Source organism: Erpetoichthys calabaricus, chromosome 18 (assembly GCF_900747795.2).
Source record: "Erpetoichthys calabaricus chromosome 18, fErpCal1.3, whole genome shotgun sequence".
NCBI lineage: Eukaryota > Metazoa > Chordata > Cladistia > Polypteriformes > Polypteridae > Erpetoichthys > Erpetoichthys calabaricus.
In genome coordinates, this window is record NC_041411.2 from 18,644,809 (window position 1) to 18,656,480 (window position 11,672).

Consider the following 11,672-nt stretch of genomic DNA (forward strand, 5'->3'; position numbering starts at 1 on the left):
TGTATGTATGAATTAATAAATAATATAACAAAACTGTAATATATAGCTAATACCGTTATCTATCTTCCGTGCTTTATTCTGACAGTTTTATATGCATGTTATATAGTGTCTTCCCTGACTATCTGCTTAATGGCTTCTATCTCTGTTTATTATATAGTATTGTAGCGTCAGCGACGAGCGCCAGAATAGATGGATTCTCTGCTCTTTACATGGCTCTTTAAGGTGACTCGCTGTTCTTAAAAGGACTGCTTGTCTTTTGCCACACTAGTTGGAAAAAGCGCGTGCTACTGTGTAGAGTTGGCGTTTTCATAGGCGCTCGTGCTGTTAATGCCAGCTCATTTCTCAGATGACTTCTATCTGGTTGATGTAACTTTTCTAGCACTGCAGTATAGTACCTTCCCTGTCTGTCTATTGTATAGTGCTCTCTGTAAATCTCTATAAGAACACTTGTTTATGTTAATTGCAGTCTGAATTTAAAAAAAAATATTTTAAAAAGAGCTTTTACTTAATTTATGTGTATATATATATATATATATATATATATATATATATATATATATATATATATATATATATATAAAACACTTTTATGACTGAAAGAAAAAAGTTTTGATGGTGCTTTCTTTTTTTCTCTCCTTATAAAATTGTACGTCCTTTTGTGGTTAAAAAAAAAAAAAAGCTTTCACCCTTCCGGGAAATCGAACCTATATCTTCACTGCAAAGCTGTCCTGCTTGCGTTTTGATTGGCTGAGCGGGGGACAACGATGACTAGTTGACACAGGACTGTTTTGCGATGAAGACGCGGGTTCGATTCCCAGGTGGGGGGAAAGCTTTTCTTTTTAATTTTATAAGAAGGAGAGGAAAAAAGCTAAAAAAAAAAAAACCAGCAATATCAATTTTAGTCGTTTTTTTCCAGTCATAAAAGTATGTTAAATGAGTTATATACAGTATATATATATATATATATTGCTAATACTGTTATATATATTAATTAGTCAGTCAATCAAAACAGTAATATCTTCATCCTTCCAAAAGCCAGTTTTTATGTTTTATTGTTTTAAGGATTTAAGCCTGGATTTAAATTACATGTGATTCATTTATTATTTTTTAATTTCAATAAGTCTGTGGGATTGTATTTTTAAAATATAATTTTTATAAATTGAGACAGCAGTTAACATGAACAATTGTTCTTGTTTTTAAGTTCTGAACAGACAGACAGAGCACTGCATAATGGGTAGACAGGGAAGGCATTATACTGTATAATAAAAAGACATATGTGCCATTAGATAGAAAGAGAAGGTACTCTATAATAGACTGATTATTAAACTATCAGAAAAAAATCGTGAAGGCACAATATAATAGATAGAGAAGCCGATAGACAGACAGACAAGGCACTATATAATAGATAGGCCAATAGATAGAGTATACTGTAATAGGCAGAAAGGGAAGCCACCACATAGACGGATAGATAGACAGGGAGAATATACTGTATAAAAGACACACAGAGAAGGCACTAGACAGATAGATAACAGTATTAGCAATATATTAGTGTGTTTTCTCTGCGGTTTATGTTAAAAAATAGATGAAAATGCTACACCTATTTATTAATCAACAGACGCCTCAGGAAGGCGAGCAGGCAGTGACAATAGACATGGATGTGAAAGGTGATAGACAGGGAAGGCCCTAGACAACAGTATTAGCATTACAGTACAATTTTACTATATATAAACACTGCTGCCAGGCAAGCAGGTAGTGAGAGTAGAGATCGATGTGATTATCATCGATTATAAATTACAGCATTCTATATTTTAAACGTAACGATTTACTAAGAAAAAAAAGAAAAACGCCCCAGCCAGTTTCTGCACGCAGATGCTGTAGAGCGGCGAAAACCGCAGAACAGCGCCCATTGAAACGGAAGTGGTGGAAAATAGATCGGATCGGTAGTGTAGAATGGGAATCGGTTTAGGGCCTTTTATCTAAAGAATCCAACAGAGTGAAGCTGCAGACTGCCGGCGGGAATCTTTTCAGCTAAAATCCTTAAACCGTTTTCCATTCATACTCTGTGGTAGTGTTGAACCACTACGGATGCAATCGATTTTTCAGCACACCCTTTAAAGGGGTCGCTCTACCGTGTTTTCCGCTTTATAGCAACATCGTTAACAGCAACGTTTTCAATTATAACTTAATTATACTTAACCGTAAATGACTAGTCATTTTGTGAATAATTTTTATCTAGGAAAATTAAAATATATACAGTATAATTAAGACATCTGATTGTGTATAATTACTAAAGTTCATGCTTGGTGGAATTAACACATTAGAGAGATGGCAGAATTTAAATGTTTTTTAGATTTTTATATTATTAGTGTGTCCAATTGCACTTTCTTTTACTGTTTGTAAAGCACCAGTATTCCACTTTTGAACTGAGTTGAGGTCGAATCTGGAACTTTTGTAAAAGTATTAACACTATCGAGAGTTAGTCCTTTATAGATAGATAGATAGATAGATAGATAGATAGATAGATAGATAGATAGATAGATAGATAGATAGCTACTTTATTAATCCCAAGGGGAAATTCACATACTCCAGCAGCAGCATACTGATAAAGAACAATATTAAAATAAAGAGTGATAACAGTACAGTATAACAGACAGACAATAACTTTGTATAATATTAATGTTTAACCCCCCCCCTCCCCCCCGCGCATAGTCGCATAGTGTGGGGGAGGAACGATCTCCTCAGTCTGTCAGTGCTGTCACTGAAGCTGCTCCTCTGTCTGGAGATGATCCTGTTCAGTGGATGCAGTGGATTCTCCATGATTGACAGGAGCCTGCTCAGCGCCCGTTGCTCTGTCACTGATGTCAGACTGTCCAGCTCCATGCCTACAATAGAGCCTGCCTTCCTCCCTCACCAGTTTGTCCAGGCGTGATATGTCTCTCTTCTGTATGCTGCCTCCCCAGCACACCACTGCGCCACAACCGTCTGATAGAACATCTGCAGCATCTTATTGCAGATGTTGAAGGACGCCAGCTTTCTAAGGAAGTATAGTCGGCTCTGTCCCTTTCATACACAGAGCATCAGTATTGGCAGTCCAGTCCAATTTATCATCCAGCTGCACTCCCAGGTATTTATAGGTCTGCACCCACTGCACACAGTCACCTCTGATGATCACGGAGTCCATGAGGGGTCTGGTCCTCCTGTATACGTGCAAAATGAATTCCACAATTGTAAGGTTTTGCTAACTTTTGCTCCTTTTGTGTTAAATAATTTAAACTACACTGTATACAATTTCCTGGGATGGGCTGGCGCCCTGTCCGGGGTTTGTTTCCTGCCATGCGCCCTGTGTTGGCTGGGTTTGGCTCCGGCAGACCCCCGTGACCCTGTAGTTAGGATATTATTATTATTATTATATAGCGGGTTGGATAATGGATGGATGGATGTATATAATTTCAGTAAATTGTGTCATGACTTTTAAATATCACCCGAGCGTAGAGCCCTTTCTGTATATATTATAATGGTTAATGGCTGTGTTTACCTTGAATGAAAAAGACCTTAAATCGCAGCGGCTCCAAAGATGCAGTGCACTGCTGTTGTCGTGTAGGACACCGCTAAGATATCAGGGCATTCAGCAGTCCGATCACGTATACGACGACTCGCTCATTATGTAAAGAGCCGAGTGTGTAAATTTCGTGTAATGTCTACATTCGTTTACTGCTGTAAAAGAATGCCGATATATTCAGGAAGTAATGCGCCGGGTCTTTTCCCCGTTTGCTTCTTATTCGTGTTCTTCCTGCCTTATTTTTCTTGTTTTTACCCAATTAGCTCAATTCCTTTTTGCGTCCTAATATAAATAAACGACCCAGGTGGGACTCGAACCCACAATCCCCAGCTCCGGAGGCTGATGCCTTATCCATTAGGCCACTGGGCCACTCGGTAGTCGTCTTTCGACAAAGGGCCTTTGTTCAGTTCCTGAAGGGCGGAGCTTCTGAATAACAATATAGTACAAAATGGACTTTATAATAAACGTGAGACCTTAAATGACAAATTTTCTGCACAGGTAATTTAACTTGGTCTGCTTATCGAAATGAAACGATCTCCGACCCATGTCCAAAACGACCAAGTGATCTTTTGAAGGACACGCTAAACACCGGCAGACTTTCGCTACCATTAAAAAATACTTATTTCGCCAGTATTTGTTCGTTAAAGCTTGTAAATTAACGCTCTACCTTTTTTTCAATGGCGCAAAGCTCTTCCGCTTATGTACAAGTGTAAGCTTCAGCTCTGCAAAGTATACTTGCACCAGGATGTGATTTTTTGCCGTACCCGCTTCAAGGTGGAAACTTGTACTTTATAATAATTCATTACATTTATATAGCTCATGAGGGGTCAGCATATACACTCGTGAGCAAACACTGACAGGGCGTAGCATGGAGGATAGTTGATCTAGGAAGGAATCCCCTTCCTTTATAGTGTTTATATACGTTACTAAAGAAACCCAGTATATAATTACGCTGTAGAAAAAGCCCCTTCTGGTGCTGATACGTTTAAAACTATACCGTATGATCGTTTTGTATACCAATATTGCTTACAAACCGAATGCCGCCTGGTAGGTTTGTAATAGGTACTTCACCTTTACCCATCGTCCTTAGTATAGCTTCTATCGTTGCAGCATAGTCAACGCAGTTTTTCTTGCCACTGCTCTTCAGAGTTGAGGGCTCATCTCGTGTTAAGTTTTATACACGTTGGTGGAATATTGTCAGAACAGGAAACCGGATTTATAAAATTTTTGGGGGGAAATGTGTGTGGGGGGTTGAAGAGAGACAAGAATAAACTTTATTACCTTGCACAAGTTTATTGCATTAATATAGACAATTTAACTGACCCAATGCCATTGTGTACATACAGCAACACAAAACACAATTTCCAGGAATGCTTGAACTTTATTGAAACATTAACAGTGAAAACAACCAACATTAAATTTGAAAGTGCTTATGAGACACATTTTAATTGCCACCACGAAGACGCAGGACCAAGTGCAGAGTGGATTCTTTCTGGATATTGTAGTCAGAGAGGGTGCGGCCATCTTCCAGCTGTTTGCCTGCAAAGATCAGCCTCTGCTGGTCAGGGGGAATGCCTTCCTTGTCTTGGATCTTGGCCTTCACGTTCTCAATGGTGTCACTGGGCTCAACCTCAAGGGTGATGGTCTTGCCAGTCAAGGTCTTCACAAAGATCTGCATCCCACCCCTGAGGCGCAAGACCAAGTGCAGGGTGGATTCTTTCTGGATATTGTAGTCAGAGAGGGTGCGGCCATCTTCCAGCTGTTTGCCTGCGAAGATCAACCTCTGCTGGTCAGGGGGAATGCCTTCCTTGTCTTGGATCTTTGCCTTCACGTTCTCGATGGTGTCACTGGGCTCAACCTCAAGGGTGATGGTCTTGCCAGTCAGGGTCTTCACAAAGATCTGCATCCCACCCCTGAGGCGCAAGACCAAGTGCAGGGTGGATTCTTTCTGGATATTGTAGTCAGAGAGGGTGCGGCCATCTTCCAGCTGTTTGCCTGCGAAGATCAACCTCTGCTGGTCAGGGGGAATGCCTTCCTTGTCTTGGATCTTTGCCTTCACGTTCTCGATGGTGTCACTGGGCTCAACCTCAAGGGTGATGGTCTTGCCAGTCAGGGTCTTCACAAAGATCTGCATCCCACCCCTGAGGCGCAAGACCAAGTGCAGGGTGGATTCTTTCTGGATATTGTAGTCAGAGAGGGTGCGGCCATCTTCCAGCTGTTTGCCTGCAAAGATCAACCTCTGCTGGTCAGGGGGAATGCCTTCCTTGTCTTGGATCTTTGCCTTCACGTTCTCGATGGTGTCACTGGGCTCAACCTCAAGGGTGATGGTCTTGCCAGTCAGGGTCTTCACAAAGATCTGCATCCCACCCCTGAGGCGCAAGACCAAGTGCAGGGTGGATTCTTTCTGGATATTGTAGTCAGAGAGGGTGCGGCCATCTTCCAGCTGTTTGCCTGCAAAGATCAACCTCTGCTGGTCAGGGGGAATGCCTTCCTTGTCTTGGATCTTTGCCTTCACATTCTCGATGGTGTCACTGGGCTCAACCTCGAGGGTGATGGTCTTGCCAGTCAGGGTCTTCACAAAGATCTGCATCCCACCCCTGAGGCGCAAGACCAAGTGCAGGGTGGATTCTTTCTGGATATTGTAGTCAGAGAGGGTGCGGCCATCTTCCAGCTGTTTGCCTGCAAAGATCAACCTCTGCTGGTCAGGGGGAATGCCTTCCTTGTCTTGGATCTTGGCCTTCACATTCTCAATGGTATCACTGGGCTCAACCTCAAGGGTGATGGTCTTGCCAGTCAGGGTTTTCACAAAGATCTGCATTTCTGTCTGTAAAGAACAAAATGAACAGTTTGTTATCCATCATAAACAAAGTTAGGAAAAGACCATGTACAACTTTTATCCGGACTGTCAAAGAAATTCCAGCAAATGGGAACACATACAATTTAAAAACTACACTTGGCACTTTTTAATTTTACTTAAACACTCAGCAAGCACATTTGAACTGAAATAAATATACCGAGCAATGCGATTGAGTTAAGTGATACACACGCTAACGTATCTGCCAAAAAACGCCTTCGGCAGGCGTACACAACCAATCTAAAGCCTTTAATACATTTTCTCAGCACGTAATTACCCGTTTCCTATTTACCCTTTATCAAATGAGAGAGGTTTATAATTGCATACACCATCAACACCCTCCCTACAATGTACACCGCCAGTTGTTAGGCGCGTCAAACCCGCTCACCATCAGACGTAGCTCCACCCACTGCGCAGGCTTTGCCCTCCCTTGCAAGCCACATTAACCACACACCCCCCCCCCCATCATATTTTTAACTCCCAGCGACAATAAAAAAAGGAAATGGCATCTAACATTACATTAACAAATCGATTTACTACTGCCAAGCATTTATAACCTCAATCACACCAGAAAAAGAAAAACTTTACACATGTATTAAAAAAGCAGCAATCCATTTCAATAACGAAGCTTCAGCGTATTCGGTTTAACTACGGAACAAAAATTGTAAAAAACAATACATACTCTCCGAGCTACCGCGTTTCCAAAAAAAAAAGGCTACAATAGCTGCGTAGCTTAATCTTTACATTTAAGAAGCTCACTACACCCGTAAAAACTTATTAATGAGAATATAATTCAAAATGATACAAAACAATATAATTAAAAACTAAAAATATCCTTACGTGTTAAATATTAAGCCTCTGACAAAGTACAATTCTCTTCACAATGAATCCGCTCAATGCAATTTCAAAATGTCTGCGGCATACAAAAGGCACCGGTTTTTATAAGGGGCACGTGTATCCTTCCACCAGACGTCGCCCATGGTACTAACTGGACATGCAGTACCTAACATACTGAGAAGAAAACATTGAAATTAAACAACTTGTTTTGCAATATGAACTATATTTTTGTTTACGGTTGACAAAGATGGAATTAAAATAATTTATATATATTTATTTGACCGACTCGCGATCGGCGGAGGTGTATGGCGGTGATGAGGCCTGCCTAGTCCAGTACTTTCCAGAGAGAGCAGACGTTTACCGGAAAGAGCAGTAGCGGCGAAAATGCGGGCTGGAGTTGACAACTCCTCGGACTGGATGTGTTTCACGGCCCTCACATTCTTTTACGAGGTAAAAAAAGAAGTCAAACCGTCATATTTATTAATGATTCTTCGGTGAAGGCATTTCGAGCCACCATGAAGAAAAAACAAACGTCTTGTCAATATCGGCACCATTTTATTTTACAAAATGTGAGGGTAATGGCAACGATTAGGATGCTTCGTTAAAACAATTATTTAAAGTGTGATATTTCCCATTAAGTTTGTTTTTATTCGTTTACGTTTTACATTTCGAGGGCTCAGATACATAAACAACTTTACATTAATGTAGGAAATAAATATATAAATGTTCTGGCCTTCACTTTGGCCTTGAGGATAATCACCAACGTGTTCCAGCTTCTGGGCAAAGGCCTCCGGTTCTTAAACGGTATGAAAATTCATCTCACTCGGAGCAGCCATTGACCTTTGCTTGCTAGGTGCAGACTGAACAACCTGGATGAATTGCTTGTTAGTATTCCTAATTTAGAATGTAATAGAAATTTGTTTGATTTTGTTGAAATTTACCAATGTAAACAGTAGTTACCTAGAGTTAAGCAGTACAATCTATAGAGCAGGGGTGTGCAAAGTCATTCCTGGAGGGCCGCAGTGGCAGCAGGTTTTTGTTCCAACCCAATTGCTTAATAAGAAGCACTAATTGCTCTAGAAACACTTCTGCTTCATTTTAGTTATCTCCCTCGTTAAGATTTTGAACCCTTATTGCTTATTTAAGTCTTAAACAGCTGCATTCTTGGTTTGTAATTGCTCCTTATTAGCAATAAGATGCAAATGACAAAAGAAACCAGCAGTTCTCCATTTTGCTTGTTACCCTTTACGCCTGTGTGTATTTATCAGGCACTATTTGGTTTAATTAAATACTTGGAAGGAAAGAGAAGAGAAAAAAGTGAAGGATTGAGAATTACCCATCCGTTTTACACTTCAAAATATTTGGATGATATCTTTAGAATGGGAAAAAAAATCTAGGATTTGAGAATGACTTGACATGGCAGAGTTAAAGCGCTAACAAGCCATGAAATGTAATTATTGGCAAGGATTGTTTTCTAATTAAACAACTGGGTTGGAACAAAAACCCGCGGCCACTGCGGCCCTCCAGGAATGACTTTGCACACCCCTGCTATAGAGTGTTATGGTATATCCTCTAGAAAATGGAGTTACCAATGTTTCCTAAATAGCCAAACTTGTTCACTGAGAATGAAGCATTGAGCAGCACTAAAGTCAAAGGGACACAACGATTGCAATGATGATACTGATAACTCTAGGGAAGCTAAAATAAAATTAGACAAATTATTAATATAAAAAAATTTGAAAAAACACCCATAATCGTTTCAATAAAAGGAACAGAAATAAAGGAGACAGCTGTAGAAGATAAATCACTCATAAAAGTTGTCAAAAATAAAGAATTGGACAGACTTTATTTTCTTTTAAGAATGAAAGGTCTATGTTGTGGCTTAAACCACCTTCCTTTAACCTGAGATATATAATGGATCATTTCTACCAAAGTTTAAAGGCCTTAATATACAAAAGCACTACAGGTATTTTATCAGTACTTTAATTTTCATACCTGTGCAATATGGGTCACATGGGCCTCAGCCTATCCTGGCAGCATCAGTTTCAACACACAAACTATCCCCAGACAAGATGCCACTCCAATGTACAGCCTACATTTTCTTTTTTCATGCTTGCTCCCATCAAAGCAGATGTAACTTGCAGGAAAACCATTGAGTAATAACCCCCCCAAGACTGGTAGTACAGTAAATAACTTTTACAAACAGTTGTCCATCAGTAAATGGAGTCATTTGGTTGTTATGGCAGTGTCCAGTGCCATACTCAACCAAGCATTGTGGACCTGCACCTCTAGGCAAAAAATAGACAGTGGTTGATACCCAGAATTCCCAGACTACTGAAAGTCGGTGCCACCCTCACACAGATGTCACTGAGTGTGTGGCTCCACACTCGACAGACCTGCCAGCAAAGGTTGTACTATAAGTGACAGGTCAGAATGTCATTAATGTTGCATTATCATCTGCTTATACCCTGGATGATGGTGCCTTTTCACCATGTCATAACTGTTCAAACTAATGTGTGCAATTGAAAAATGTCATTTGTATTGTACAATTGATTCCATAATCCACCCGAGAGGATAAGCAGTAATTATTCCCAATAAACCACATGATCTCCTGACACTTTCCTTCAGTTTCTCTTAACTTGTAACCCTAAACTGGCCCAACATGTGTAGGTGTGTGTGTGTGTGAGATTAAGCTCTGCAATAGACTGGCACCACATTTGGGACTGGTTTCTGCCTTGAGCAATATAAATTACAGCAGCCCTGAAACCAACAAGCAGGTGAAATGGATGGAGTGATGATATAGGTTTAAGAAGGTGTGCAAAGGATGACAATACTGTGATTATGCTTAAGTGGTAGAAAGGAGCAAACTGCAATTTGCTTTTAAATGAAACCAGTAGTAAATGTTAATGTCTACCCTTGGTAGAGTTTAAGAAGAGCAAAATATTCTGATTACTTATATAAATGCCACAGAAATATACATTAAAATATATATCAATGTAGAACTACACACATTAAAACACAAAAATGCACACCTGCCAGATAGTGCTCATTGTAATTCCCAAAACAGGTACTGTACACGACCACGGCTAGCCGTAGCCTCAATCAAAGAGTAGCAATACAATTTTCAAGTCTGTAATTAAGCAAGATATACTTTTGTTTAGCTGTTATATACCATTTGTTGTATTTTTATTGTGAATATACAGTATCTTATGTTCACACACAACTTATATCTTCAATTCTACATTTTTGTTGCTTTGGACATTTGAAATTACCACATACATAATCATATCTTCATTATACTCAACTCTGAAAGACTTCTACATTCAAATGATTTGTCTGATTTGCCATCAAATAGACCTGCTTATACCATGAATTGTCACAAAAGCTTTACAAATTAAATTTAAATGCATGGCAGACAAAACCAGACTCTTATGTAGGCACTTGTGAGTCATCAAAATACCTATTAATATTAGAAATGAATAAGTAGGGCTGAAAAACAAAGTCCCACGAGTAAACCAGGACAACCTGAATGTTCTGGAAACAGCTGAGTCACTGATGCACAAATTCATTCCACCCCCGCCCGTCACTCCTAGCACCTCGTGAGACTGATAAATCAAGCATGTGACACACAAGTCGTCAACTGTGGAGGAATCCAGTCCAGTCCACGTTTACAGCAAAGCCCTCCTTTGTGTATGCAGCTGAGCACAGCCTTCTTCCTGCTAGCCAACACATGGCACAAAGGTCCTGCCAGCAAATCAGTCAAACATATCTACAGCCTTAGCAACAGCAGGCTGATTGGAGGAGAGTGAAAGCAGCTGGTGCTGATGTGTCCTTCAGGAGCCCTGCTGCAACAGATGACAAGCTGGCACGAGTCTGCCTGCCCTAATCCGCAGAAAATCCAAGTCAGCCAAAGTAAGTTGTTCTCTGGGCAACCACAGATGTTAGTAAAGTGGCAGGACTGCAAGAAAACATGGATCATGGTAGGTGTGCAAATGGTAAAAACAGATCCCAAAAATAGGTGATAAGTAAAATAACACCCAAGAGCCACAGTAAGGAAAACATTTGTTGAAACAACTGTAAGACTGAAGGCAGCATTATTGATTTCTAAAAGAAAAGAGAATGAAAGATCCACAGTATCAAATCAGCAGGTTTTACATAAAACCAGTTTTATGTGCCAGAAGGCGAGGTGGAAAGCAACAATGTTTCAATTAACCCTATGCCCAGTATCTTGTGGCAAAAGGGAACGGCAGGCCACAATTCAGCACCTACCCCAAGGACGTTAACTGCCCGAAAAGCAATACAAAGACAACACATATCTATTAAAAAAATAAAAAGCAAACACTACATGCAGCCAATTCTTCATTTTACACTTTTTACAATAATTTTTCTAAAGGAAAAGTTTCAGTAATTCAGACCCATTCC

General features: G+C 40.0%; 1 protein-coding gene and 1 non-coding gene across 7 annotated transcripts; both read right to left on the reverse strand.

Annotated features, from left to right (window-relative positions):
* Positions 1-3,855: 3,855 nt before the first annotated feature.
* On the reverse strand, positions 3,856-3,928 carry trnar-ccg (transfer RNA arginine (anticodon CCG)). The gene has a single exon. It is a non-coding gene; the product is annotated as a tRNA-Arg (tRNA).
* Positions 3,929-4,920: 992 nt separating this feature from the next.
* Positions 4,921-7,360, reverse strand: LOC114669268 (polyubiquitin-B). 6 transcript variants are annotated; one of them, XM_028825503.2, is made up of 2 exons: positions 7,254-7,360; positions 4,921-6,383 (listed from the first exon to the last, which is right to left on the reverse strand). In XM_028825503.2, the coding sequence occupies exon 2, from the start codon at positions 6,375-6,377 to the stop codon at positions 5,004-5,006; it is 1,374 nt and encodes a 457-aa protein (XP_028681336.1). In that variant the 5' UTR covers positions 6,378-6,383; positions 7,254-7,360; the 3' UTR covers positions 4,921-5,003. The 6 variants fall into 6 exon arrangements, with proteins under 6 accessions (XP_028681336.1, XP_051777537.1, XP_051777536.1 ...); XM_051921577.1 differs by lacking the exon at positions 7,254-7,360 and having other exon boundaries at positions 4,921-5,189; positions 5,874-6,295; XM_051921576.1 differs by lacking the exon at positions 7,254-7,360 and having other exon boundaries at positions 4,921-5,189; positions 5,646-6,295.
* Positions 7,361-11,672: the final 4,312 nt, after the last annotated feature.

What these genes read in the sequence shown, in the direction of transcription:
- LOC114669268 (XM_028825503.2), bottom strand. Translation starts at nt 6,377, where the DNA reads ATGCAGATCTTTGTGAAAACCCTGACTGGCAAGACCATCACCCTTGAG.